The 23,642-nt window shown below is 38.2% G+C and overlaps 1 protein-coding gene across 5 annotated transcripts in view; it reads left to right on the top strand.

The window, feature by feature from the left end:
* The window catches only part of DPP4 (dipeptidyl peptidase 4), a 93,245-nt gene that overhangs the window by 27,367 nt on the left and 42,236 nt on the right, over nucleotides 1–23,642 (top strand). For 2 of the 5 annotated variants that reach the window (XM_064287054.1, XM_023542885.2), the window contains exons 3-10: nucleotides 1,212–1,310; nucleotides 1,934–2,025; nucleotides 3,332–3,412; nucleotides 10,694–10,746; nucleotides 10,860–10,932; nucleotides 11,927–12,047; nucleotides 18,525–18,685; nucleotides 20,311–20,423. In XM_064287054.1, the coding sequence (XP_064143124.1) occupies nucleotides 1,212–1,310; nucleotides 1,934–2,025; nucleotides 3,332–3,412; nucleotides 10,694–10,746; nucleotides 10,860–10,932; nucleotides 11,927–12,047; nucleotides 18,525–18,685; nucleotides 20,311–20,423 (793 nt within the window). Of the gene's footprint in view, nucleotides 1–1,211; nucleotides 1,311–1,933; nucleotides 2,026–2,129; nucleotides 2,231–3,331; nucleotides 3,413–10,693; nucleotides 10,747–10,859; nucleotides 10,933–11,926; nucleotides 12,048–18,524; nucleotides 18,686–20,310; nucleotides 20,424–23,642 lie in introns of all 5 variants that reach the window. The other 3 variants (XM_064287055.1, XM_023542886.2, XM_064287053.1) reach the window with 3 other exon arrangements.

Raw genomic sequence — 23,642 nt, forward strand, 5'->3', positions numbered from 1 at the left:
CTTAATAGCAGGGTATACATTGTCAAGGATACTTTTCAAGTAGTACTCACTTTAAAAGGAGCCCTCATGGCTCAATGGTTAAGCACTTGGCTGCTAACCTACCAACTGCTCTGAGGGAAAAAGATGTGGCAGTCTGTTTCTGTAAAGATTACAGCCTAGGAATCCCTATGGGGCGATTCTGCTCTGCCCTATAGGATCACTCTCTCTAAGTCGAAATCGACTCCATGGCAACAAGTTTGGTTTTTGGTTTTACCTTTAATATGACTTTGAAATTATATTTTCTTAGCACAAGGTTTTACTTCTTATCTGAAAGTTGGTAAGCCCAAGGGTTGGTTTTACTAAATTGCTGCATTTCTTTCTTTTCTTTTCTTTTTTTCTTGACTTCATAAGCTTTTAATCTACAAATATTTTCAGGGTATCCTCCAAGCTACAATTCACTGATATATAGGTATCTTCTATGTGAGAATTGTATACTCTGCAGTTAGGACTGTTTTCTTTCTTTTTTAAAAATTATATTTATTTTGTTGTTGTTGGGAACATGCACAGCAAAACATATACCAACTCCGCAGTTTCTACCTGTACAATTCAGTGACCTTTATTACTCTCTTCAAGTTGTGCGACCATTCTCACCTTCCTTCTCTGAGTTTTATCTCCCTGATTAACGTAAACTCACAGAGCCCCCTAAGGTTCCTTTCTAATGTTTTGAGTTGCTGTTGTGAATTTAATCCCATATAGTTTTTTTTCCTAGGTAAGCTAAACTATTGCTTGGTTTTAAGAAGTCTTCGGGGGATATTTTTGATTTAGGGTTTAGGTTTAAAGATTATTTTAGGGCATAATTTCAGGGGTTCCTCCAGTTTCCGTAGCTTCAGAAAGTCTGGAGTCCATGAGAATTTGAAATTCTGTACTGCTTTCCCTCGCTTTGATCGGGATTCTTCTATAGAATCTTTGGTCAGAATTGGAACTGGTTTTAATGTACCACTGATATAACAACCTGAAAGACACACACACTCATACGATTTAACAGTTAAATGCATTTTTACTCTGTCCACGTAGTCTGAAATCTTTTAAGGTGCATCTTTTCATTTTGTGGACGTGTTTCTGCATTTTGTCATCAGCATGTATTGTAGAAATTTGTTTATTTATTTTATTTGAAACTTAGCTTATTCCATTTTACTGAACATTTGTTTGTTTGTTTGTTTGTTTCCAACCAGCAGATGATGCTGCAGCTGACAGTCGTAGGACTTATACTTTAACTGATTATTTAAAAAATACTTTTAGAATTAAGTACTACTCTTTACGGTGGATATCAGGTAAGAATGGGGGTGGGGAGGGTTGCAGATATTTATGCTTATATTCATTCTAGTTAGGTTGTAGGGAACTTTTATGGCTTTCAAAAGATATAATCCTTGTTCTTTAAGGCCTTATGGGAGAGTATTTTTCTCTCTTTAAGGGCGTGAAAGGAGAGAAGATAGAAGGAAAGCTTAGTATTTCTTTGACGGTTTTGTTAGGTGCTGTGGAGATGAGCTTGACTCATACCAACCCCACGTAACAGAGTAGAACTGCGCCATAGAGTTTTCTAGGCTGTAATCTTTATGGGAGCAGATTACTAGGTCTTTCACCCGAGCAGCCACTGGGTGTGTTCGAACTGCCAACTGTACAGTTAGCAGCTGAGCACTCAACTATTGGCCAATAGGGCTCCTATTTCTTTATTAGGCACTATGAAAAGTTAAATGTGAATTGAAATCTTGATAACAATGGTGGAAAAATGAATGTATGTTAGTGTAATATGCTTCAACTAATGTTTTTCCAATTTAGAAATGCTTATTTAGTATTTGTGTGAACTTAAATTTGAACTTTTTATTGCATGATTTTTAGCTTTTAAAGATGTTTAATAGCAATGCACAATATTGATCTGGCCTTTTTCTCTCTTTAGATCATGAATATCTCTACAAACAAGATAATAATATCTTGTTATTCAATGCTGAATATGGAAACAGCTCTATTTTCTTGAGGAACAGTACATTTGTATGTTTCATCATGTAATTAAATCATGCTTTTGGGAAACACTGGGGATTTTTCTCCTAACCTTTCAAATGATGAGTATTCATCCTGTTGGACTCTCTCTGCAGCATATGGCACAGTGGATCTTTCTCTCCTTGAAATGCTCCCTGCTTTGGCTCCTCTTTCGTCTCCTTTGACAAGTCCTCCTCCTCTACTCATACTCTTAAATGTAAGTGCTCCTTGGGCTCCTCTGTCCTCACTGGCTCACCTCTCTTCTCACTTCGCATGCTCTCCTTTGCTGAATTCCATCCACTCCCACAGCATCAGCATTTGCCTTTATGGCATTAATTCTCAAATACGTGTTTTTTTAACACTAACCTCCTCCCGAGATATAAACCTCCATTTCCGACAGCCTGCTGGCTCCTGCATGTGGATCTTTAAACTCAGTATCCCCAGTTAAGCTCGTGATCTCCCTTCTGCTCCTAGCAAAAAGAAAGTATCTTATTCCTCTCCTGAGCCCCCAATCTTGGTAAATAGTATTCTTCTCCAAGTCACCCAAGCTAGATATCTCAGAATCTTCCTTGACTCCTTCTCTGTCAGCCCCTATGCTTAGCCTCTCAACAAACCTAATAAGTCCACCTCTGCAATGCCAGGCGTCTCTCAGATTTCCATTTGCATTTCCACTGCATAGTCCTGCTCCAAGGCCTTGTTTAATCTTGGCATAGTGAGTGCTCTAGCTTGTGTCCCTGTCTCCATTCTGTACAACAGGACCACTGCATTGCCCTAGTCCAGGATTAGTGGCAACCCCTCTGCTCTCCCCTCTCATTTGAGTCACTGTGTCACCAGTGTGTCTTTGTAAGACAAACCTGATTCTATCACTTCCTGTGCAAAATATAGCTCATAACTTCTTCACTTCTTCTATTTTAGGTCCTAGCCATTGTTCTAGTTTTCTGTCCTCTTACCTTCCATGTCATCCAACACTGTACCCTAAACTGTACTCAGGTAACACATGACCCTTAACCATTTTCTAAACATGCACACCCTTCCCTCATGTGGGTTTTTGCTCATGCTGTTCTGCCTGTTGAAAATGTCCTCTCTGTTCCCAGTCCTCATCCTCATGGCCATCTTTCCTCAGAATTTACCCTTCTCTCCCTGGTTCTCCAATACTGATGACCATCATGGTCATTTGTGTGGTTGAATGCGCCACTTCTCCTAGACTGAAAACTCCCGAGGCATGAGTCACATGTCTAGAACAGTTCCCTCTACGGAGGAAGTGCTCAATAATGTCAGTTGCATTTTCAGTTTTTCTTTTTTTCTCTTTGATTAACAGGATGAACTTGGATACTCTATAAATGATTATTCAGTATCTCCTGATGAACAGTTTATTCTCTTAGAGTACAACTATGTGAAGGTAAAAGAAATGATTTCTCACAGTCACATGTAATGAGTCATATGTTATTTTATAACTGATTTCAAGTCTATGGATATTTAACATTGATACTTAAGTAATATACACTAAAAACTCATTAATTCAACATCTAAGGAAGGAATGGCCATTCTCATTCATAAAAGACAAGCCCAAAGAATGCTTTAAAAGAAACTCATTTTCAGCACTTTCAAATAATAAGAAGTATAATCAACATTATATTATAGACAATAATGATATAAGTTAATACAAAAAAATTTCCAGGAGGCATTTATAATATAATTTTAAAGTAAATTCCTATGCCAGATTTGTACATCCAGTGATACACTCATTTCCTCTGTCTCAGCTTTATAAGTAGTTAAGACTTCCAAAAAGTATTTGTTTTAAAAACTTTTAACTTCACATTCTGCAGAAGAGGCTCTGCAAGGTAACCTAGACCAACTTTCCACCCTCAGGCCCTGCCACATACAAAGCATTCAAAAGAGAAGAGCCTCAGTACTGGCGTCATCAACGCCCTCCTGAAAGCACTGAGCTTCTCCTAGTCATCCAGCCCCAACATGGAATTCTCACACATTCTGGAAAGGTTACAGCTTAATCACACATCCTCTTCATATTTAGGATGCATGCAAATCACCAGTAAATTTAACTGCAGATTTTTGGTTTTTCATAAATTTGACAAGTTTTCAAGATTTAAGACATGTAGGAGAGATTAAAATCCCTTATAGAGATGTTCTGCTTTGAAAACAAAATACAAAGCTGAGGACTCCCACCCCTGACTTCTTTTCCTAGGATAAATAAGCTGCTGCACTGAGGCCCAGCAAACCATTTCACACTCCATTTACCATCTCAGCATGGCAACTCACAATCACATCTACCCTAAATTCACTGTGCTGGACTCCATTTCCTGGATGTGAAGACTCTCTGTGTTGCTAAACCAATCAACTACAAACAATTCAGAATTCTATGTCAGTTTTCACAACTCTTCCCATTAACAGGTTATTTGTTTAATGCAGTGCTTCTTATTGCTGTCTGTAGATTAAAATCACTTGAGGAGTTTAAAAATTCCCAGTGTCCAGGTTCAGTCACCAAATCAGTAGATTGAAGTTGAAGGAGAAAGGTGAGGCTATCCTCAGTATTTTTTTTTAATGCTGTAGATGATTCTAATAAGAAACCAGTGTTAAGAACCCTTGCATAACTGTTGTCTCCATTAAAGATTCTGACACATCAAGACTTTGAGGTTAAAGTGGAAACAGAAAGATAAATGCTAGCTCAATTTACTATTTAACCAGGTTAGACCAATGTCATTTGAAGTGTACTAATTGATGTATTTCATGTCTCAGACCTTCGTTGAACAACCACCATTGGTGATTAGTATTTGTTGTGTCACTGGTGTTTACTTGTGTATTTAATTGCTTTTGTTGTTTTCACTCTGCCCCCTCCCTCCTGACAACCGTGCTTCAAATCCTATCCCAAATGACACATTTGAAGCCTAGGTCAGATTACATCATTTCTATGCTTAAATCCTCCAGTAGCTCACTTAAGATTAAAACACAAACTCTAACTGTGGCCTCCTTGGAGGTCTGTGTGATTGGACCCCAGTCTGCCCCACCGGATCCGTCTCTTATCATTCTCTCCTGCACACACCATGCTTGACCAATGATTCTCACCCTTGCCTACCTTAGAATCATTTGGGGGAAGTCTTTAAAAAATACAGATGCCTGTAGTCCACCAAACCAATTAACTCAGCACAGCTGTAAGTGGCGCCCAGGCACAGATCGATATCCAGCTTCCCAAGGGTGAGGACTTCTGCTTCGCACGCACTGCTTTTTTTTTTTCCCCCCCTCAAGCATTACTCTCGTTCCCATCTAAGGGCCAAGGTATTTGTGATTGCATCCTACTGGAACCTTCTTCATCTGAGCTTTATGAGACTCTCTCCTTTTTATTAATTCAGGTCCAGACTTTCTTGGATCACTTTATCAGCTCTACCCATTGCCCAACCTGTCACTCTCTATCACATTGGCCTATTTTTGTTACTTCATAACATTTTTGTGAAATTATGTTTATTTCCTTACTAGTTTTCTTGCCTGTCTTTTCTACCAGAATGTTTCCCCCCATTTGACTCACTTCTATACCTTCGGCCCCTAGGACAATATCGCGTAGCAGATGCTCAAAAATACCTATTAAAAGAGTACTTGTTGTACAGTGAAGCATTAAATTATAAGATTACTGAGAGCAAAGAACTGTATCTTCTATTTTCATTATTGCCTCCCAGGATCTGTACTGCATAAACATGTTGACTAACCAACCCTCAAAAAATATATCCAGACAAAAATTAAAAAAAAAAAAATTTTTTTTATTACATTTCCTTGGAGGTCCACTATCTGGTGTTCTTTAGATTCTACTACCTGACTTCTCCATGACTGAGTGAATACATCCTGAATGATCAGTGGTTACTTCTGAATTATGGCTACAAATAAATAAGTCAGTGAGGGAATAAGTGAATAAGTAAAGGAGTATCATACAGTCTGGTATGGATGCTCTCCTAGAATCTTTACCACATGCCAAACACTCTAACCCATAGCCAGGGAGTCAATTCTGACTCATAGCGACCCTGTAGGACAGAGTAGAACTGCCCCATACGGTTTCCAAGGCTGTTATCTTTCCAGAAGCAGACTGCCACATCTTTCGCCTGTGGTTTCAAACCATCCACCTTTCAGTTAGCAGCCAAATGCTTGACCACTGCACCAGGATGGCTCCTGCCAAATGCTCTAAAGATAATAATGATGGCTGCTATCCTCTACTATATGTTTAAAGTTTTCCAGGAACCCTGTTAAGTGCTTCACATGCATTCTCATGCATCTGAGACCATTGCTCTTATTACCTCCCATTTTCCTGAAAATTCAAACTTAGAAAATAGCCTTATGTAACACAGTGGAGACTTGAATCTAGGTTATGGGACTCCAAAGACTGTGCTCTTGAATAGGATCTTATCTTTCTTATCTTTATGCTTCATATTTCTCTCTGCTACAATGTTTTCTCTGTCCAGTCCTCTGCCACTGAAACTCAGCTCAAGAATCACCTTCTCCTTAAACCTTCTCTTAGGTCTCGTTTATAATCCCTGCCCTCCTCACCCACCTCTATATTATATCTCTTGGCACACCCTATTGTGATTCTTGTATTGTAGTTTACTTGTCCATATCTCTCATTCAACTATGAGCTCCTCAAAGAGAGGCACTCTGTCTTATCCAGTAATGCCTGACATATAATTGCTGCCAATATTTATAGACTATCTAGATTGATGAATCTTTTTCAAAAGATGAAGTGAACACACCAAATATCTTGGTTTTCCTTTTAAGCCTGTTTATATATGTAGCCTGCACCATACCTTTGGGCTCTAGCCAAACTAAGATGTTGTCCAGCAATAAGCAAGGGGTGTGTCAAAATTAATCCAGGAATCAGGAGAGAAATCTATGACTTTCAAAAACTGGGGACTTAATAAAATAGATTGGTGTTGACATGAGTAGGAAGATGAGAAATGATTAGTGGAAAAGATTCTTCACGGTTAGGAACCCTGGCTTTGTGTCCCGGCTCTGTCATTTTAGAGATGGGTATCTTTGGGCCACCCATTTCATCTATTTCATCTTCATTGGTAAATAAAAATATAAATTTGAAATTTTATTTAATTTGGGTTATTTCTTGAATGGCTAGTATGTAGTTTGCACTAGACCAGCATTTAGAGATGAATAAAACACAATCTCTTACCTCTAGGAGCTTACAGTAGTATAGTAAGGAAGGCAGACAACAGACAAGTAGTCTGTTAAAATATCTTTAATTTATACATGCATCCACATATAAACACATTTTCCATAATGCAAATATGGATCATATACCTACTTTTTAACCTGCAGTCTTTCCTCCCCTTTTTGTGTGGCTCCCTACTTATCTGCGTCCCAGTTATCCTATGTTGAATCTCCTGTGTATGCCTCCATATTTTATAAGTTCCTTCTTATTAGTGTAATTTTGTGGCAGTATATATAGGGATTCTTTTTCCTTATTGTTTGTTCTACAAAAAAGGAATCGTATTTTATATACTTTTTCTTAAATTGCTTTTCTTACTCAATGACACCTTGTGGAACTTTCTCTAAGCCATCTGATATAGCTCTGAATCATTTTCAATAGCTGTATAATATTCCATGGTGCTGATATATCATTATTAATCCACCAATCCCCTAATAATGGACATTCACTTTGTTTTTGTTTTACTGTGAACAATGTTGCAATAAATTTGTGTCCTGAAGTATTGATGAAAAGTGCACAAATATTAAGTGTATGGCTCTATGAATTTTTACAAAGTGAACATACCTGAGAATCTACATGCAGATTTAAAATATAACCAGTCCCAAGAAAACTTCCCTTCCTCCTTTCAGTCATTAACCTCCCAAAGCTAATCACTGCATTAACTTCGAAAACCCTAGACTACTTTTGCTCATTGATAAACTTTACCTAAGTGAAATCACATATATGTTCCCTTTTGCATTTGGCTTCTTTTGCTCAACACTATGTTTGCGAGATTCAACATGTTGTAGCTCATAGCAGTAGTTCATTCTTTTTCATTATTGTATAAGCACAGTATCATATGACTATACCAGAATTTATTTATCCATGCCATTGTTGATAGACTTGTTTCCAGTCTGGGGTTATTATAAATAACGCTGCTATAAGCATTCTTAAATCAGTCTTTTTGTGCATGTATATACACATTTCTGTTGGTTATATATCTGGTAGTGGAATTGCTGGGTCATAGCATATGTGTAGGAGCCCTGGTGGTGCAATGGTTAAGTACCCAGCTGCTAACCATTAGGTTGGCAGTTTGAACTCACTCAAAGGCACTACCGGAGAAATCTGGTAAGAAATCATGGAAGCAATCTGCTTCCATGAGGATTAAAAACCAACCAAGCCTATTCCAACTCTTAGTAACCCTACAGGACAGAGTAGAACTGCCCCATAGGGTTTCCAAGGCTGTAATCTTTACAGAAGGAGATTGCCTTAACTTTTTCCACAGAGGCATTGGTGGGTTTGAACCACCAACCTTTTGTTTAGCAGCCAAGTGCTTAACCACTGCACCATGAGGGCTCCTCTATAAAGACTACAGCTGAGAAAACGCTATGAATCAAAGATACCCAGTAACAACAACAGGGTATGTACGTGTTTAGCTTATATGTGTGTTTAGCTTTAATATACACTGCCCCACAGTTTTTCTCAGTGGTCATATCAAATTACGCTTTCATCAATGGTATATGAGAATTCATTTGCTCCACTTGCCAACACTTAATATTGTTAATTAGTTGGTTTGTTTTAATTTTAGCCATTCTATGCAGTAGTGTCTCATTTTGGTTTTAATTTCCTTTTTCCCGATGACTAATAAAGTTGAGTATCTTGCCATATTATTAGTCATTTGGGACTTTCTTTAACAAATTTATTGTCAGTTTCAATTGAGTCAGTTCTAACTCAGGAAATACCAGTTCAAATTTTTACCATTTTTCTATTGGACTTTCTTTTTCTTATTGATTTACAGGGTTCTTTACATATTTTGGATATGTCTTCCTTAGTTATATATATTGCTAATATCTTCTCTTACTTTCTGTGCTGCTTTTTCACTCTCTTAATGGTGCTTTTGATAAACAGAAGCCCTTTTTTTTTTTTTCTTAAGTTTAATGATATCCAATTTTTTATTTTTTCTCCTTTATGGCTAGCACTTTATGTCTAGTTTAAGAAATCTTGTCACTCCAAAGTTATGAAGATATTTCTCATATGTTACCTTTGAGAAGTGTTATTGTTTTGCCTTTCACATTTAGGTTTTTGATTATTTGGAAATGGATTTTTTTATGCATGGTGTGAGTTATAGGAAAGGGATATCTAATTGTCCAAGCATCACTTAATAAAAAGACTCTTCTTTGTCTACTACATAGACATGGTACCTTTGTCATAAATTAAGTGACCTGATATATAAGTGTGCGTGTTCCTGGACTCTCTAATCTGTTTCACTAGGATCATTGGCTACCTGGTGCCAAAACTATATCAATTACCCTAGCTAAATGGCTCTTCAGAAAATGGTTGTATAAATCCTCTAGTTTATTCTTCTTTAAAATTGCCCTGTTATTTGACCATCACATTTCTGTATAAATTGGAAAATCATATTTTGGTTGGAATTACATTGACTCTATAGATCAGTTTGGGAATATGGGACATCTTTACAATATTTTGACTTCTGATCAATGAAAATGGAGGTATTTCCCTCCATTTTCTATGTCTCGGTTTTGATAAGTTGTTTTTCAAGGAATTGGTCCCTTTCTCTATTTAAAAAAATTTTTTGCCAAAATTGTTTATAATATCCTGTGGTAATTTTTAATGTCTATAGAGTCTGTTGCAATGTCATATTTTTCATTTCTGATTAGCCATTTGTGCTTTTTTTCCCACTCAGTCTTGCTAAATTAGAAATTTTATTAGTGTTTTCAAAGAATCAACTTTTGGCTTTGTTGATTTTTCTGTATGGTATGTTTTCTATTTGGTTGCTGCCCCTATCCTTATTACCCATTTTCTTCTACTTTCTTACGATTTAGTTTTCTTTTCTTGTAGCTTCTTGCAATGGTTGTTTAAAATATTGATGGTATGTGAATTTTAATTAAAGAATTGTGTAACGCTTTACATTTTTATCAGTAATGTACTAAGAAACCATTTTCTACATCACTACCAACAATAGAATTATAGATTGTTGGTGGCAATGCAGAAATATTTTGCCAGTAAGATGGGTGGAAAGTAAAAATTCACATTTTCCTAAACAGACGATTTAACATACCATGGTATGTGCTTTGGATAATATCTGCATAACCAAAAACCAAACCCACTGCTGTCGAGTCGATTCCGACTCATAGCGACCGTATATATGAATATCTGCATAGAAATTGGCATTTCAGCTCACTGGAGTTTCTGCAAAGGCTTCTTGGAGGAGGTGATGCCAGAACTAGGTTATAGATGAAATCCAGAGAAGTTTGTACTATAGGATCTCTAAGATACCTTCTAACACCGAAATTTTAGCATTCTAGGTAGGGAGTTGTGAGATGTGATAAGATTTGAGACTTATACAATGAAATATCACTTTGCTTCTCATTTTGAGCCCTTATAGCAAGTGGCCAGCTGCTTATCAATAAACTCTCAAGAATCACAAAATGAATCACAGAAGCCTGAAATTTCTGTTTTCTTTTATAGCAATGGAGGCATTCCTACATAGCTTCATATGACATTTATGATTTAAATAAAAGGTCAGTGACTTCTTCATAAAACGTATTAGATTTTTCTCATTTAATAAAACAAAGAAAACCCCACTGTGATTTGTTCTTTTGGTGATGCTTCTTTCCTTTTATCTTTTTTCCAGGCAGCTGATTATAGATGAGAAAATTCCAAATGACACACAGTGGATCACATGGTCACCAGAGGGTCATAAATTGGTTAGTGAGTGTTTCCTGTTGTCAGAAAAATATTGGTTTAAATCTTTCATGTGTGGAAGCTACTAACACTGACACCAAACTGTCGTTTTCGGAAGTCAGTACTTCACTATAAAATACAGTGTTATTGCTCAAGAGAATATCTTATTAGCCCAACACAGCAAATACAACTTTTGAAAGGTTCTGATCTACTATTTGGGAATTGTTTATCCACTGGAAAAATGCTCATTAAACTCTTAAAGTCTAATTACCTATTGTACTTAGATATTTTTAAGAGTCACAGCTGCCTTCTGCTAGTTCTGTGATCTTCTCTGTCACTATAGATATATCTTCCTGCTTTCTAGTGCTAGCTGAATAACAGAAGCCCAAAAGAATCAAACAGGAAGATGGGCTGTTTATCTGCAGCTGAACTTCTTCCCAGCGTGCGGTGGTACCCCTGTATTCACCCTCACAGAAAGAAAGACACAACTGTACAGTGGCACAAACAGTTAAGTGCTCAACTAGTAGCCAAAAGGTTGGTGGTTCGAACTCACCCAGCAGTGCCTAGCAAGACAGGTCTGGTGATCTCCTTCAGAAAGGTTGCAGCCTTGAAAACCCTATGGAGCAGTTCTACTCTGCACACATGGGCTTGCTGTGAGTCAGATTTGACTCGATAGCAAACAATGCCATCATTGTATAGAAGTGGTCAGTCTTCTAGGTCTTCTTGTACACTTTAGAGTCCAAATAGTGGTAGTTTCAAGCTTCTTTTTAGAATGTTTTTGGGATTATTTTTTGGTTATAATATGTAAAATTGTAATTTAAGAATGTGAAGGAAGGAGCAAATATTCTTCATCATGCTCAAATTGAATATCTAACCTATGGTAATAATTATACTTGCATACCAATATTTTTTAGTATAAAAGTATTGATAAATATTTTTTAAATTTCAGGATAAAATATATTATTACATGTTATTATCGATAAAAAAAAATACCAACCTTTTTTTCCATTTTTCTAGGCATACATTTGGAACAATGATGTTTATATTAAAAATGAACCAAATTTACCAAGTCAGAGGATCACATGGAATGGAAAAGAAGATGTAATATATAATGGAATAACTGACTGGGTTTATGAAGGTAGAGATCAGAAAACCTATAAACTTTACAAAAGAGTTAAAATTTTACTTTAAAATGGAGACATTCAATAACATTGAAAATAAGCTGGATTAAAAAGCTGTAATCAAGTCTCTTTTAGAACTCACAGCATCGGGTGTCTCACAAACCAAAACCTTTTTGATAGTAGCTAGTGTTTTTTTTTTAGTGGTGTTTACGTCCTCCTTGTTTCACAATACTCCTTTTGTCTTTGGTTTACTCTAACAAAAATCCTTTCTGTGTAAGTAGCTTTTCTGCTTTACTGGGGCATAAAAGCATACAGATTAACATCAGATGCTTTTCTAATCAGCCCTACCTAGCCCAGAGGTTACTAAAACCAAAACCAAACCCATTGCACTTGAATTGATTCCAATTCATAGTGACCTATAGGACAGAGTAGAACTGCCTCACAGGGTTTCCAAGGAGCAGCTGGTGGATTCAAACTGCTGACCTTTTGGTTAGCAGCCATAGCTCTTAACCACTGCACCACCAGGGCTCCCAGAAGTTACCAAAGAAAGCTAAATACTCCCACAACATTCCCAAAGATGACAAAATATTGTCCGGAGGTGGGAGAATAAAGTGGGAGAAAATGCCTCTTTTATAGAAGAGTTGTGATCACTTGAACAAATCATGACTTCCACCCCTGTTTTTTAAGAAAAGAAGAAAATAATTAGAAAGGTTTAGTAAAAAAATGAGTAAAAACAAAATTAATTAAAAATTTTTAAAAGGGATATTCTCTATTTTAAAGATTTTTAAGAAATATTAGAACAGTTTAGAAAATATTAGAAAAACATTTTTAATATTTATACTTGCCAAGAAAAAGGCATTTTGAGGCTGTTCTGAACTATTCAAAAGACTGCCTCATGCTTCTTAGACTCATCTTTATCTCATCCTATTATTTCTTCTTCATAGTTAAAACAATAATTTTTCTTTATGACTTAATTTTGGTTCTTGCCCAAATCAAGTTCAATTATAATGAATAATTGAAACAACTTAAAAGGTAAATAAATTCACATGTCCTAGAAATAAGTACTTGATTAAAACTTATAAAGAAATTTACTAACACTAGTCTCTTAGAGATTGAAAAACAATCTTTAACACTTGGTGAACAATAGCGCAGTATCCAGGATCACCAACTGGAGCTGAGTAAAGCCTCTTCCAAAACCTTTGACTCTCCTCTCTAAGAACAGTTAATACTAACTTCCTTTCTAAGGTAGATAATAGCTGGAGAGATCTCATTTTGCCAGTTCATGACTAATCCATTCACATTCAGTGTAATCCATTCACAGCTTCAATGTGGGCCTTGCTCTAAAAATGGGACTCAGTCCCTACAACAAAGTCCCACAGCTGGTTTTGTGCATTTACAAATGATCTATCTTAGTTATCTAGTGCTGCTATAAGAGAAATACCACAAGTGGATGGCTCTAACAAATAGAAATTGATTTTCTCACATTTTAGGAGGCAGTTGGTGTTATTTTTAGGTGCCATTGAGTCAGTCTCACAACAGAAACATTGTCTGGTCCTGTGCCATCCTCACAATTGTTGCTATGCTTGAGCCCATTGTCACAGCCACTGTGTCAATCCATCTCCTTGAGGGTCTTCCTCTTTTTCGGTGACCATCTCCTTTACCAAGAATGATGTCCTTCTCCAGGGACTGATCCATCCTGATAACATGTCTGAAGTATATGAGAAGTAGTCTTGCCATCCTTGCTTCTAAGGAGCATTCTGGTTGTACTTCTTCCAAGACAAATTTGTTCATCCTTTTGGCAGTCCATGGTGTATTTCAATATTCTTCACCAACACCACAATTCAAAGGCGTCAATTCTTCTTCAGCCTTCCTTATTCATTGTCCAGCTTTTCCCATGCATATGAGGTGATTGAAAACACCATGGCTTGGGTCAGGGACACCTTAGTCTTCAAGATGACATCTTCACTTTTCAACACTTTAAAGAGGTCTTTTGCAGCCGATTTGCCTGGTGCGATGCGTCTTTTGATTTCTTGACGGCTGCTTCCATGGGTGTTGATTGTGGATCCAAGTAAAATGAAATCCTTGACAATGTCAATCTTTTCTCTGTTTATGATGATGTTGCTTATTGGTTCAGTTGTGAGATTTTTGTTTTCTTTATGTTGAGGCGTAATACATACTGAAGGCTTTGATCTTTATCAGTAAATGCTTCAAGTTTAGGATGCTAGAAGTCTAAATTTAGGGGGCTGGCTCTGGGGGAAGGTTTTCTTTCTGTGTCTGCTCTAGGGGAAAGTTCTTGTCTCAACTTGTTTCCTGCTTCCTTGGAGATCTCCATGTGCCTTGGCATCAGTCTTCCCCCAACTCTGCTTGCTTGTCCTAATCTGCTCTTTTTATATCTTGTAAGATTGACTCAGGACACACTCTACGCTAATCCTGTCTCATTAACATAACACAGACAACCCATTCACAAATGAAATTATAACCACAGGCATAGAGGTTAGGATTTACAATACATTTTTTGGGGGGTAGGGGGCGCACTTCAGTCCATAACACGATCTCTACCTAGGGAACAGCATACCTGTCTCTCCATATATAGGATCCACTCTCCTACTGGAGCCACCCTCTCTGCTGTGGCCATGGAACTTGTTGGAAATGAAAGTGAGTACATTTTAAGAATCTGTTAAAGAAGAAAAAAGACTATGAGGCCAGGAACAGGGCCATATGCCCAACTCTGGAGTGAGACTCACAAGAGAGCTGACCTGCTGACACTTGTGCCTCCACCCCACCCCATGTACTCGACATTTTTCTTTACTGCTTTCTCCTTGTTTTCACTTTGCATTATTCTAGTTAATAAGTATTTTATTTTTTAAAATAATGCTTTATATCCTAGTATGAAATTAATTGCATTATGTTCATACTTAGTAATGCAATTAATTTTATAATTAATTTATTTATACTTAGTATGAATGTAGTGACCTAACATATAGCAGAAAATGAGAATTTTTGGTGAGAGGAAGGATAAGAATGGATAGAGAAATAAATAATTTTATAACATGTAGCATTTTTTACCCCCAAAGTACTTTTTTTAAAGTACTAGTATTGACAGTGGGAGTTTGTGGCAACTCAGAGCACTTCACCATTGAATGCTAACTACCTGTGAGGCATCCAGAGACACAGGAATAAATGGTGCCCAGTTGCTGATCACAGGAAATCCAGCCCAGAGAAGGAGCCAAAGATGCCAACAAATGATTGTCATTATGTGTCCTGTTCAGGACAGAGCACTAGGTCCAGAGGCTGATCTGAGTGGTAGGGCAGGTACAGAGAGGAAAGATGCCAGAGACAGCTGTGCCCACAGCCAGTTTTGTATCAGGAAGAGACTTGAAATCTTTTCCTCTCTTTTTCATTCTTCCCTCTATAATTTTTATAGGTAAAAGGCAACTATAAATGATTCCTTCATTCTTAGGGCTTTGAATTTGATCAGAAATAATTTTATGATAATCGTTTTATTACACTGCCAATGTGGAAAAACAGTGTCTGTTTTCCAAACAACAGCTTAATTAAAAACGTAGAACACTATCTGCTACTTATATTTAAAAGTAATTTAAAAATCCAAAATTTTGCTGCTTAATTGATTCATTTTATGTAATTGCGTCTTTATCACAGGCTAGAATCAGTGGGTAGAAGCTACAGGGAATGAGATATCAACTGAGTATATGAAGAAGTTCTTAGTGGAACCAGTGGCATCACTAGGGTTGGTGTCACCCAGTTTGGTAACTCATGGTGTCATTCCTCCCATGGACTTCCTCCCATGGACCCCCTCGCCCCCGCCATGGACCTCCTCTTTACCAGCCCATACAGAATCCTTAGTAATGTTTTTTGTACTACTGTTATTTGTAAATCCTAATTACCATATATCACTCTTTCTTTCCCTTTAATTGCTACTTCATTCTCAAAAAAGTTATTGATACAGGTTCACAAATACTAATTTCCCCAATTTTGTAGCTAAAACACCAGAAAATTTAACAGAATTAGAGACTATAAAAACACCAGAAACAACAAAAACAGCAGCTTGTAGTGCCTGCAGATAAAACCACGTGATTCATTGTAATTGGGTAATAATGACAGAGCACATTAGAAAGTTCAAAAGTAAATGAGCATAGAGTTTGAGCTTTGTAGGTGTATAGATACATGTAAGCTGGGCTTATGAAAAAATATTTTTGTTGTTGTACTTAACAATAGGGACATTTTTATAGACAGTCATTTTGGTATCACCCCCTCTGACAGTGTTACCCAGTGTGGTCCTAGTGACACCATTGAGTGGAACCCAGTTGATTTGGAATCACAAGGCCTGGGTTCTAGTTCCCCTCTCAGGCAATTCACTCAGTCTCTCTAATCCTTAATTTCCTTCCCTGTAAAATGGGCTATGAATAGACTTACCCAGGGATCTTCATGAAGACTAAATAAGAGCTTTCTAAATTCTAAATTGCCACATTAAAGTAACTCAGTGTTATGGGTGTGAAGCACTGGAAGGGAGAGTAGGCTGCCTTCCCAGGTAGATTTTTGGTTACTAAAAACAAACAAACAAACCCGTTGGCGTCAAGGCAATTCCAACTCGTAATGATCCTATAGGACAGAGTAGTACTGCCCCCATAGAGTTTCCAAGGAGCACCTGGTGAATTCGAGCTGCCAACCTTTTGGTTAGCAGTTGTAGTTCTTAACCACTAAGCCACCAGGGTTAGTGTTAAAATAGAGCTAAGAAGGGGCAGAATAACATGGAGATGGAAAGCATAGACTCTTGAACCTGGTGGATTTGGGTTTATTACTTATTAACCATGTGACTCTAGGCAAATTACTTATCCTCTTTAGCCCTGCCTCATTTTGCTCATCTGTGTAATGGGATATTGTGAGGAGTAACTGAGACTGTATATGTCAATTGTTTGTCAATGCCTGGTGCATAGTTAACTTACTGCTGTAGAGTCGATTCTTACTCATAGAGACCCTGTAGGACAGAGTAGGTACACAGTTAAAAAACCTAACCCAGTGCCATCAAGACGATTCCGACTCATAGCGACACTATAGGACAGAGTAGAACTGCCCCGTAGGGTTTCCAAGGAGCGCCCGGTGGATTCGAACTGCCAGCCGTTGGTTAGCAGCCATAGCACTTAACCACTATGCCAGCAGAGTTTCTGGTACATAGTTAGCACTCATTAAATGTCAGTCGTTCATCATGATAATTATTATCTCTACTATTATTATTATATTATCGAAAATGACCATTTAGAGAAAACTTGTAGAGCAGGTTTAAGCATGAAAAAACTGATTGCAAGTGATGATTTACTAACCATAAAGTGCTATTTTCTATGCTTTTACTTTTATGTGCACATTCAAATCAGTGCATGAGATTTGGGGATGAAATCTGCATAAAGAATAAAAGTCTGCAGCCAGCCTACTTGAATCCTTCGTTCCCAGTTGGTAAAAGAAGTCTTGGCATCTTAGGAGCCAGAAATTGCATATCCCTTGAGTTAACAGTAACCAGTCGCCATCACGCGGGTTTCCACTCAGGGTGACCCCAGGTGTGTCAGCGTAGGACTCCATTCTGCAGGGTTTTCAGTGGCTGCTTTTTGGGGAGTAGATCACCAAGACTTTCTTTCAAGGCACCTCTGGGTGGACCTGAACCATCAGCTTTTCAGTTAGCCCCTGAGCATGTTAACTATTTGCACCACCCAGGGACCCCTGTTCCTTCAATAGACCCCATAATAAGCATAGGGAAGAGCTGCATTTGCCAGGGATTGAGGACAAGTCCAAGGATATACCAGAAAGTAAGACTTTTTCTTTTCTTTGCCTCTCCCTTTGACCCTCTTCCCTTACCCATCAGCATATACACCAGAGGAGGGTGTGAATCCAAAGGAATTTTCAGTTTCTGAGCTGGGCAAGGGAGATGTTTCTCAGTAGGGGTCTCATGGAGCTCTTTGCTGTACTAAATCCAACCTTCCCACACCTTGTTTGTGCCAAGAGTAGTAAACTCTGGGCACCATATTGGTTTGATAGCCTGGAGCTACATACCACCCACCGGTACCCTGCGGGCTCAGTACAAACTGAGCCCAGTCGGGGAGAGTGTGTTGGCATGTTGATTGTTTGAAAATCAGAAAGGAGAATCAGCCTCCTGTGTGAAATTTACTTTTAGTAAGTTTCAAGGCATAAATTTAGAGGATTATAAGAAAAAGGAAAAAAAAATACAGAGCATATATTAAATGTTGTGTGCTAAAATATTCTAAAATGTTTCAATGCATTACTTATTTTTACAATCCAGATATAATTGTGAAGATTTTATTTTTATTCATTTGTATTACTCTGAATTTGGAAGCTCAGCAAATGCAAAGTGGTTCATTAGTTGAACTCTACTGTAATTACTAAAGCTAATGAGAACAATATTTTGAATGCCAAAGCCAATTTATCAGCTACTTCTTGTAACAGAACAATTTATGTCTTTTTTTCAGAGGAAATCTTCAGTGCCTACTCTGCTCTGTGGTGGTCTCCAAACGGCACTTTTTTAGCATATGCCCAATTTAATGACACAGAAGTCCCACTTATCGAATACTCCTTCTACTCTGATGAGTCACTACAGTACCCAAAGACAGTGCAGGTCCCATATCCGAAGGTCTGTGCTCTGATCTGCATAGTGGTTCAGTGATTTGATGGGAGGAGAATGGTTTCACTTAAACCCTTCCTGCTAATGAAAATATTGTCAGTCTCTCTTCAACAGCTTGCTGTGATTACTCTTGCTGAAGTCAACAGCATCTGGCTATTTTAAAGTATTTTTATTATCCCAGGAAAGAGTGTGATTTAAGGTTTTGTAATTTCTCCAAAAACTTTGAGGAATGACAGGCAGAAAAAGATGGGAAAAATGCTTTTGAAAGAGGTAGGGAGAATGAAAATGTTTGAATGGAGAAAAGAGGCTGTAATTGAAACAGAAGCTTATCTCATTTGCAGGAGGTGGAATGGGCACCAGGTGAGGTTGAAAAGCTTGGTTGTATATCAGATTGTATTGCTACTTAGCCAGCCACCTGACTAGTTTTTAAAAACACATTAAAACTGGTTGCCCTTGAGTTGGTTCTGACTCATAGTGACCCTGCAGGACAGGGTAGAACTGCCCCATGGCGTTTCCAAACAGCAGCTGGTGGATTTGAATTGCCAACCTCTTGGTTTGCAGCTGAGATCTTAACCACTGAGCCATCAGGGCTCCTGACTAGTTTTAGTGGTTCAATTACAGATTTGCCACAAATGTAAATTTTGCAGGTCCTGTAATATAGTAGTGTCATATCTTGATTTTCAAGGCTGTTTTCCTCTCTAGGGTGCATGTTTATTAAAATTGAAGAGCTCTTTAAGCAGTGTAAGCCAGGAAAGAGGGGGCTTTAGGAAGGAACTAAGGATTCTTCACTAGGACCATAATAATGACAACCGCAGTATGGTCTGTTGGAAAATCTAACAGTAAATTGTTTTTGCTGTAAACAATTTGGGAAAAGAGATTTTTATTTTTATCAACTAGGTCAATTTGCTTTATGAAGAGTTGCCATTTTAGGAAGACATTGGAAGTTAAAAGAAATCAGAGACTAAATATGGAGATGTGTTTGTTAGTGGAATGCTGTTTTTTGAAGAGCGAAACTGGCAAAAAAAATAAATAAAATGTTCTGACGAAAAATACCATATATTATTTCAAACTAATCTGTCAATCGAAGATTTATTATGACAAAAATACATATTGTATATTTAACAGGGTTTTATAAATTTTTGTCACAATATTGATTGTAAAGCTCCAACATTGTGAACCTGAAATTGTAGTAAAAATTATAGCTTCATAATTAGGATCATTGGCTATTGGCTCAGATAAACTAATTTTCCTGGTGGATTGTGTCTTTGGCTGAACCCAAGGTGCTCTCCATAGACTAGCTACCAAAGCCCTCTCGTCTTGTGGAGTCAGGCTGTATTTGAAAATAATAGAATTGGTTTCAAGAAGTTTATTCTCTCTTGGATTAAATACAAAATTATGAACATTCATTATTTAAACTGGAGTGCTTTGGGCCTTTAAGTAATATATACTTTTCTGTCTGAATGTGAAAAGATCACATTTCTCAACTCTTACATTCATTTTATTTAGATTAAATTGTTTGAGTTGTCTGGATGCTAAAATTTATGACTATAATGCAGACAGTGTTGTATGGTTTTGAATTTGTGTAATGATGTTATTTTTCTATGAATAGTAATCTCATGATTACTTTTTCCTAGGCAGGAGCTGCGAATCCAACTGTAAAGTTCTTTATTGTAAATACAGACTCTCTCAGCCCAACCACCAATGCAACATCCGTACAAATCACGGCTCCCGCTTCTGTATTAATAGGGTAAGTCTCTTGACTGAATGCTTGGATTGCAGGCAATTTCACAGTTCCCAAGGAGAACATTCTAAAAATGAGTGGCAGAATCCATCGCAGCCTCCCATACTCTTACCCTGTGCTGGTAGTCATTCATTCTTTCATTCAACAACTCTTTGTTGAGCACCTACTTCAGGTCAGGACTGCTCTAGTGATGAGAATTCTCAGTGAACAAAGCAGAGGAGTCCCTGGTCTCATGGAGCCTATGTTAGAGTAGGGGCAGGCAGGCAGTAACCAGGTAAACAAAATATAAATTTTGAGTGGTAAAAAGCATTGGTGGGAAAAAAAAAAAAAAACTAAAACAGGGTAAAGGGGAATAGAGAGGGTTGGGGGAGGTCAGGGAAGGCCTCTCTGGTAAAACAACTTGTAAGCAGAGATGTGAAGACAGGGAGGGACCTATCTACATGGAGAGCCCAGGGCACAGAGGAAGAGCAAATACAGACTCTGCAGAGAGACATGTTTGTGCACTAGAGGAATAGCCAGGAAGTCAAGGTGACTGGAGCAGATCATGGTGTTCTGCCGTGGTAAGGCTTAGAGAAATCCAGGGGAACTGTGTATTAAATTTAGGGAACCCTGTGACACTGGTATACCTCAAGATGTCACTTGCTTAAAAAACCCTTAGTGGTCTGAGATTCTTCCATCAAGCACCCCCAGCCCCTAGCTGATTTCCCTGTGAAGATAACCACCATACTAGGTACAATGTATGATATTAAGAAGCTCTTTATTGATTTTGTTTTTGTGTTTAAATAACAACAACTAGCACATTTTGGGAGTCCCTTGGTGGTGCAAATGGCTAACGTGCTCGGCTGTTAACCAAAACGTTAGAGGTTCAAGTCCATCCAGAGATAACTTGCGAGAAAGGCCTGGCAATCTACTCCCCAAAAATCAGCCATTGAAAGCCCTATGGACGCATTTCTTCCCTAACATATGTGGGGTCTCCATGAATTGAAATTGACTTGATGGCAGCTAGTGGGTTTTTTTTTTTTTTTAGCACATATTAAGTGCTTACTACTTACTAGGCACGGGGCATTATCACAAGCTTCATTTTATTGATCTGTAAAATAACTCTCTCTTTACAGCAACTGTTACTATATGCCTGTCTTACAGATAAGAAAAATGAAACCTAGACCTTAAGAAAATGACCAAGTGGGAGACTTTCAAATCTGTCTTCTGGCTTGGAAGAAAGAGCTATTAAGCACTGTGCCACACACCTCCCCGGTGTGAGGACAGCTGGTGCCCACCAAAGCAATATGGAAGCATCTCCTTCCCCTGGGGTTGCATTACCTGTATCAGGCATGCTGTAGGCTTTGCTCTGGTTATTCACTTTTTGACTTGGTCAGACATATCTATATTTACCTATTCAATCTGGGGCAAAATCAGTATCAGTATTTTTTTTTTCCTGTGTTTGTCTAAGAGTATAAAAATTTACCCAGAGGTTCTAAAATTGCTCCAGCCATCTCTTCAATTAACATTGGTTGAGCACCCACTATTTACATTCACAAACATCCCTAGGCCTGCGCCTTTGCCATTTTAGCACTTATGATTAAGTGGAGGATATAAACTATTCAGATCAGTGTCTCCAAGACTGAATATGGTTTAAGATCACACAGAAAGCTAGCACAGAAATGGGGAATAGGATGGAGGCCTGTGGATTGCCAGGCCAGAATGTTTGAATAATGGAGATAATGTTTATTGACCACTGACTACGGGCTGGGACTGCGCCTTGTGTTCTGCTTTTGTTGTCTCATTTATTCCCCACAAGCCATTTTCACAGCCATTTTACGGATGGAGGAACAAAGTTTTTCCAACTTAAAAATCACTTTTCAAGGGAACAGTTGTGAAGTGCTGAGCTTAGGGAACTTAAGCAAATCTAAGGGCTTGTTTTTCACCCTATCTGAATTAATCATTAAGTCTTTGCTCTTTGTGGTTCCTTACCCTGCGCTCATGGTGAGGGCGGCCTGACTCACTGTGGATAAGTCTGTGTTAAATATATTTTACCAAAGAATGTCTTCTGGAAGTGCCTCAAGAGCATGTTTTACAAGGTATTTGAAACACCGCTCTGGTCTCTGTTAATGTCAGCAAGGTTGTGGCTTTGCCAAAACCAGGCTCTAGGTCCTCTGTGAGAAACGTTCTAGCACGTTGTGATGCACCATTTTCTGGCCACATGCAAAGATCCAGCAGTGCTAAGTTAATCCAGGCAGGTTTTACTTTTAAGAAAGCGCCCAGCACCCTCTGTTGTGTCGCCTGGTAATTCACTATTTTCTGCAATATGAGGCCTTACAGGACCAGCACATTTCTTCCCTCCTGTGCTTGCGCTCCTGTGTTAGCTATCTCCTCAGTTCTATGTCCTTTAGCACAGAGCTTCCAACAAGTGAAATCCCGTAGGAGGATAAGGCTGATTCGTCATTTTGCTAGGAATGAACAGAAATGGGGGACATCGTTCCTCTGAAAACAAATGAAAAGGGGATCCAGTCCGCTTTTCCAAGAGCCCAAGCTGAACCCTGAATTGGGGAGGTTGTGCCTTGCTATCCACCTTGATTTAGTGCTAAAGTGGATTTGTTAAACTGCTTATTTGTACTGGCTATTCATAAAGGGAGTCGGTGATGATTCAATGGTAAGATTCTTGCCTTCCGTACAGGAGACCAGGGTTCCATTCCCAGCCAAGGCACCTCAGGCATAACCACCACCTTTCTGTCATTGGAGGCTTGTGGGTGACTACGATGCTGAACAGGTTTCAGCAGAGCTTCCAGGCTAAGAAGGACTAGGAAGAAAGGCTTGGTGATCTGCTTCCAAAAATCAGCCAGTGAAAACCCTATGGATCACAATGGTTGGACACGCAACTGATTATGGGGATAACACAGAATCGGGCATTGTTTCCTTCTGCTGTGCATGGGGTCACCATGAGTTGAGGGATGACTCAGCAGTAACTAACAACAATTTTGGAGGCCTAATGACAATTAGAAAGTTCAAAGTATTTGAGAGAAAGCAGCATATAATATAAAATCACAAAGCTCTTGTTTTATTTAGAGCAATGAGTTTTAGAGTCACTTTACATTACTCACAGGAAGACTGAATTCAGTAAGACAAGTTCTACAAGGAAGGGGCCAATCTTCCAATAGTACCTCTAGTGCCCAGCTGGTTCTGGGACATATGAAGTGCCCAATCAATATTTGTATAATAAATGAATAG

Source organism: Loxodonta africana, chromosome 6 (assembly GCF_030014295.1).
Source record: "Loxodonta africana isolate mLoxAfr1 chromosome 6, mLoxAfr1.hap2, whole genome shotgun sequence".
In the NCBI taxonomy this organism is placed as follows: Eukaryota; Metazoa; Chordata; class Mammalia; order Proboscidea; family Elephantidae; genus Loxodonta; species Loxodonta africana.